General features: G+C 35.4%; 1 protein-coding gene across 1 annotated transcript in view; it reads right to left on the minus strand.

Annotated features, from left to right (window-relative positions):
- Positions 1-6,896, minus strand: part of nav1b (neuron navigator 1b) — a 75,755-nt gene that overhangs the window by 6,858 nt on the left and 62,001 nt on the right. Inside the window, exons 22-32 of the mRNA XM_016285835.1 lie at positions 6,602-6,779; positions 6,402-6,493; positions 5,678-5,773; positions 5,477-5,577; positions 4,784-4,842; positions 3,631-3,866; positions 2,352-2,506; positions 2,190-2,261; positions 711-907; positions 465-583; positions 145-342 (exon numbers count right to left, since the gene is read on the minus strand). Of these exons, the coding sequence (XP_016141321.1) occupies positions 145-342; positions 465-583; positions 711-907; positions 2,190-2,261; positions 2,352-2,506; positions 3,631-3,866; positions 4,784-4,842; positions 5,477-5,577; positions 5,678-5,773; positions 6,402-6,493; positions 6,602-6,779 (1,503 nt within the window). The remainder of the gene's footprint in view (positions 1-144; positions 343-464; positions 584-710; positions 908-2,189; positions 2,262-2,351; positions 2,507-3,630; positions 3,867-4,783; positions 4,843-5,476; positions 5,578-5,677; positions 5,774-6,401; positions 6,494-6,601; positions 6,780-6,896) is intronic.

The raw sequence follows: 6,896 nt of genomic DNA on the forward strand, positions 1-6,896 counted from the left end.
TATATATATATATATATATATATATATATATATATATATATATATATATATATATATATATATACACAATGTATATATACAGAATATGTATAGATTTAAATAAATTATTTTATTAATGCTGACAGCCCTAATCCACACACTGACCAGTGGATCTGACTCAACGGAGCTGGGCGGCGTCTCTTTATGTGGCCGATCGTCTCCTGGCTGGCTGGGGCTGCCGGGGCCTGTGCTCGGGGGAGGCAGGTGGAAGAGTTTGGCCTGGTCTTGCTGAGCAGACGGCCAGGGCAGAGATCCTCTGACCCACTCCACCGGATCCTCCCACACCGACTTCTGCCCGTGAACCTGCAGACACACATATTTACACTGATTCAACCAAAAACTGCTCACTTGAACAGTTAGGAACAGTTAAGGCATTCTGACCGACAGGTTAAATATATCTTCAAGTTTGGGATACTTTGACCCACCTTAATGCCATCTTTGGCTCCTTCCTGCAGGTACGGGATGATTGAGTGATTCCAAAGATCGATAAACCACGTGCGGAATTCATCTACAGTTACTGGACAGGACAAGAAGAAGCAGGGACCTACGGCAACACAGATTGGACACACATAGATGAAATACTCCCTGAATTAGGCACATCAAGCTTGTTATTTAAAAAAATGCCTCCTCATTCTCATCCAATATGGTGCCGATATAAAAATGAAAATTACCAATGAGGAAATCAGAGGTGCTGTGTTTCTCCAGGAAGGTGTGAAGGTGGTACCAGAGTCTGGGCACCCAGTCCAGCACCCGCAGCAGATCTTCATTCTTCACACTCCTGGGATCTTCAGCCTCCATTAGCTTTCTGTGCAGGTAGCGTACCAGGAATCCGTTTGCTGGCTCGACGTTATTGGAAAACATCACCATCCTGTATAAAGGAAACATGGTAAAACAAATATGAAAACTGATAAATAGAGGACCATTCAAAAAGTTTGGGGTCAGCATTTTTTATTTAATTAATAGTTTTATCCAGCAAGGATGCATTAAATTGATGAAAAGTGAGAGTAAAGGCATTTATAATGTGCCAAAAAATTCTATTGTAAGTAAATTCTGTTCTTTTGTACTTTCTATTCATCACAAAATCCTGAAAAACCGATATGTCCACAAAAACAGTAAAGAGCAACTGTTTTCAACAAAAAGAAGAAACGCTTCTTAAGCAACAAATCAGCATATTAGAATGATTTCTGAAGGATCATGTGACACTGAAGACTGATGATGATTTGATCACAGGAATAAATTACATTTAGGGGAAGTCGTGGCCTAATGGTTAGCGAGTCGGACTCGTAACCCAAAGGTTGTGGGTTCGAGTCTTGTACCGGCAGGGATTGTAGGTGGGGGGAGTGAATATACAGCGCTCTCGTCCACCTTCAATACCACAACTTGAGCAAGGCACCAAACCCCCAACTGCTCCCCGGGCGCCGTGGCATAAATGGCTGCCCACTGCTCCGGGTGTGTGTGTACGCACGCTGGATGGGTTAAATGCAGAGCACTAATTCCAAGTATGGGTCACCATCATACTTGGCCACATGTCACGTCACGTTTTTTAAAATTGTTTGAGTAAATATTTCACAAACAATATTCATTTCAGCAAATCTGTGTATATCTCTTTTGCTAACATTAAACCCTATTATATCATAAATGTGTGTGTAAAAATACTGTATATAAAAGTTAATGTACAGTCAGCCAGTCATTGTGTAAAAATAAACCCCAAACACAGTGATGAAGGTCTTATATTATCCTGAAGAGCTTTTTTTTTTTTTTTGCAATAATGACCAGCTGACTGTATATTACCCTGCTTATCATGACTACTTGTCAAATAAATGACCAAATGGACATGTAACTTTTATTTATAGTGACATTATTTGATATTTGTTATATTTTATGTTTGAAAAAAGAGACGAGTGAAAACTAGCACTTCTATGCTTAGAACTGTGGTTTGTGAGTTAGGCCATACAGTAAATTTTAACACTATAAAATAAGAAAATTAGGCATCCTTTTGCAGTATATAGGGAGTGAAAAGGCAAGCACATGTTATTGTCACCCAAAGCGACAATGAAAACAAAAGCAGGAGGGGCAACACGTCCCAGCTGTTCTTCACTGACACTCGACAGGAAGCTAAAAGGACCTTGTGTATGTTAGCACTGACCAACCTGAAGCTGAGGTGTAGGCCATGGTTAGGGGTCATCTTCACTGGCTGATTGGTTGTCCCTATTATATATGGACTGAGAAAGAGAAACAAAACAGCTCTTGACACCTTTAAGATGACTGGGAAACCCACTTGTCATTTTTGGTGTAGACTTTCCTAGACTCACCATTTATGATATTTACAGGTTAAAGCACCATTAACAAGTTCACTGAGGGATGTTGCATCATGCACATCATCCAAGATGACAACCAATGGGATCTCAGCCGTGCTGCTCTCCCGATCGATCTGATTGGCCAGATCGGCCAGATAGAGCTGAAGGTCCTGTTGGGATAAAAAGACAAAAACAGAGTCAGAGGTTACGTCAGGTCAAGTCGAATCACATTTATTTATATAGCACTTTATGCAACACTGTTTTAAAGCAGTTTCACAGTAACAAACAAGAAAATAACAAATTTACAAAATTATTAATTGCAAAAAAATAAAATAAAATAAATTTCAGCTGTAAATTAGCTGTACAGAAGACAACAGTGTTATAATTCATTTAACAATTCATTTATTCATTATGACAATTGTGTATTGCTCATTTAAAAATGATATATTTATAATAATCTATCTTTATAATAATATCTTCTAAAAATAGAAATTGGCACAATATTCATCTCAACAGAAGACAACAGTGTGATTTTGCAGCTCAATTCAGTTCAGTGTTAATTTAATTTAGTTCAATAACACCGTCAATGTTGCAAAGTTCATCAATTATGAAACATTTTGTATTCAAACTAAATTTGAATCATACTGTAAGTCTCACTACTCACAAAGGCACGTTTCAAGAGCTAGACAGGGTTCATTATGGTTTAAGTGTTTTGTTATTTATGTATATTACTAAATATATTAATATTTGTGTTTTTAATATAATTATAAATGACATCTGCTCACCAAGCCTGCATTTATTTTATCCAAAATACAGCAAAAACAGTAATATTGTGAAATATTTTTACAATTTCAAATAACTGTTTTGCATTTGAATATATTGTCAATTGTAATTTATTCCTGTGATGCAACACTGAATTTTCTGCATCATTATTCCAGTCTTAAGTGTTACATGATCCTTCTAATAAGCTATTTTGTTGCTTAAGAAACATTTGTGATTATTATTGATGCTGAAAACTTTTTTCAGGATTCTACGATAAACAGACAGTTAAAAAGAACAGCATTTATCTGAAATATAAAGCTTTTCATTATTCAGCTCAATTTAGTTCAATGTTGATTCAATTTAGTTCAATAACAGTGTCATCAAAGTTCATCAGTTGTAAAATGACTTCAATTTCAGCTGTAAAAAAGCTCTACAGAAGATCAAAGAGCCGTTATCCAGCTCAATTCAGTTCAAGTTGTGTTCTAATCTAATAAAAATAAGATCCCTGAATGTGAATATCTTGTCTGTGTACCTTGCAGGACTGGCGGTGCATGTTGAAGGTGGTGGTGATGGCGGGTGTAACCTCTCGAGCGCTGCGCTCCACCAGGTACTCGGCAAGGCGGTTGGTGAGGTAGGTCTTCCCTGTGCCGCTGGGGCCCGATAAGATCAAGCGCCGGTGCTTGAGCAGCAGACTGATGTAATGCTGCATCATGGGCTTGGGGATGAGCGACTCAAACACCAGAACGTCCACACACTTCTCCTTCAGTCCTGCAGTCAGGGGAAACAGTACAATACAGATAACATGTTTTGCCTTTATCCAAAGCAACAAATGACTGACATTTACAAGCACTTTGCTGAGTTTCAATAGTAAGCTAGGTTTATTGTGACTTTTTAATATAGTAGAATAACCCCTATATATATATATATATATATGCGTGTAGGAATATTAACAAGCTTTTTTTACAGATTGAAGAGTAAGCTAGAGGTTTATTGTGGTTATTTCTAATCTATATAAAAATAAAATTTTTATGCTTAAATTTATATATAGAAATAGAATATATATATATATATATATATATATATATATATATATATATATATAGATATAAATAACCACAATGTATATAAATATAAATACAATTTTAGCCACTCTAAAAATTTAAGGAACCGTTTGGCTCAAACAAATAACGACTTTTTTATTATTATAGCTGCTATGTTGATTATCATAATTCTATTTTTTGCTTGATTCTTGATCAATCAAAAATTTTGCATGCTGTTTTCAATTTCACAAGTGACATCAAGCATCAAAACAATATAATGTGCAATAGAAATAATAGTTAATTGTACAGTATCAATGGGAAAAAATACACCATTGCATTATATGCTTATAATATCACCCTATTCAGACTGATAATGATAATGTAACCATGACTAATGTAACTATTAATCTGTTAGACATGTTTTAATGCTTCTGATTAAAGATATGTAGGCTATTTTTTAAATCTTAAGAGTGTATGTAAAGTATTTTTTAAATGCAGTACAGGAAGAAATTACACCCAGAATAGAGGGAACACACAGAGAGAGAGAATAGGCAAATGAGTGTGTTTTCTTTAGTCTGGGTGGTCTATAGCATCACACCACCTCAATAAACAACTCTGAATTGCAGCCTGTGCTTAAAATAACACCTAGACCAAGCCCAGAGGAGTCTGGGTAACGGCCCTGATCCCCGGGGTCATATATCAGACTGAGAGCTCAGGAATGATGGGATTGTGGATCTGCTGTTTAATCACACCTCCTGCTGGCTGCCGTTACAGTCAGAAACATTAGCGCTATATTGCTCTTCTCTGGGGATTTGAGTTATGAAAATACCTCATTCACACTGCAGCGCTGCCTGTGGGTGTTAGCATTGTTTGTTGACGGTTATTGAAGATGGAAATCTGAAAATAATGGCTTACAGTTTATATGGAAAAATACTGAAAAATAGTGTCAGAGCATTTACTAGCTTGCGGACAGTAAAACAACTTGTGTTTGAGCACTGTTAGAAATTGTAACTGCAAAAGGAAGGAATTTCAGATGCGGGAAATAAAGCATAATATTGTCCACAATTAAGCATTTATTTCATGTAAAATATAGAAATAAAAATAATATAGTAATAAATAAAAATAATAATATAAAATATGTAAAAGTAATATTATTATTATTAGTAGTAGTAGTAGCATTAACCAGTGCATCTAATAATAATAATAATAAGTTTTATTTGAAGTACTAAAATATATATATAAAATATATATATATATATTTCTAGTGATATATAATATGGCTTGTCACAATTAAGTATTTATATGATGTAGAGTAGATATTATACATTATATAAATACTTAACTAGGACAACCCTCTTCACGTGGCTTAGGCTGTAGCTGTAGATGGAGTCCTGAGAGAGACCGAGACTGGAGCCGGGGTCCACCACCGCTAAATACTCCTACAGACGTACGGTGACAGCACATTCTCAAAGTGTGATTTATTTTGTGTCTAAATGTGTGGATGTTTCTGTTCCTCAGAAGACTGCAGAGGGCACTTACTTTAAAAGCCTGGATAACTACAGAGTCCAGAGAAAACCAGTCAGTCCGTCCGCTGATTTTAACCGTGCCAATGAAAAACTCCAGCTGTTTCACCTCCTATGAATGAGACACTTTCAAATGAGCTTTAAAAATTTAAAGTAGATCAGGTTTTTTGTAGTTGTGAAACAACATATAAATTACAATTAATTATTCAATATATATAAATATTTTTTAATTACATTCAATATTCATTTACATTTTTAAATACAAAAAGGTTATTATTAAAAAGTAATATTTTCTTTGTTTTGATTAAAGATTATTTTAAAATATTACAAACAACAATATAAATAAAAAATATATAAAATGGTATAATTTTGTTAAAATATAGCTGAAATAAAACAAATATTAAATAAAGTCTTTGCAACTTCAGGGATCTTATCTATGCACAATCAGCTTGTAACACTCCAAAGAGAAAGGAAAACTTGAAATCGCATCATATGACCCCTTGAAAAACACAGTCTTGACGAGTAACTGAAATAAAATAAGTTTAAGTTGGAGTATAATATGTAAATGTAATATATGTAAAACATAAAAATAAAAGCTAATTCAAAATATTTATAAATAGGCTAATATATATAATATATAATATACTGAATAAAAATAATACAAGTCAGAGTTTAGAATCAGAACTATCCGTTTGATCAGCTGACTCATCAGGACGAAGATTGTGGTGTAAAGGACTCACGTCTTTGAATAGATGCTGATTGGGTATGCGAACCAACACTCTGACGAGACTTTGGTCCTTCTGCAATGTCGTGGTGGGGCTTTGAAAGACATCTGTGAGAGACGAACAGAAACTACAGTGAGAAAGTGTAGAATTCAAGAGCGTTTGGATGTGAGAACACCACATTTTATGCATGAAATCTCTGTGTGTAAATGTGTGACCTGGGTAAGGCTCATTTTGTCCCATGCCGGTTTTGCCGAAAGACGACACCGATTGCCGTGGTGATGAGACGACCAATGAACCGAGTCCAGAGGACTGGGAGGTGGAGCTCGGCGGTCTGGAGGAGGGGCCACTCGTCTTCAGCTGGTCATTCTCCGCCTTCAGGTTTTCCACCGTCATCTGTCAATGCATTTGTTAAGGGATTTAAATGAAGAAACCCAAGCATTACACATTTAATGTCAATTTCATTATAATTATTAACCAGTGTGCCTAAATAATAATAATAATAATTTATAT

This window comes from Sinocyclocheilus grahami, unplaced genomic scaffold (genome assembly GCF_001515645.1).
Source record: "Sinocyclocheilus grahami isolate Dianchi unplaced genomic scaffold, SAMN03320097.WGS_v1.1 scaffold202.1, whole genome shotgun sequence".
NCBI lineage: Eukaryota > Metazoa > Chordata > Actinopteri > Cypriniformes > Cyprinidae > Sinocyclocheilus > Sinocyclocheilus grahami.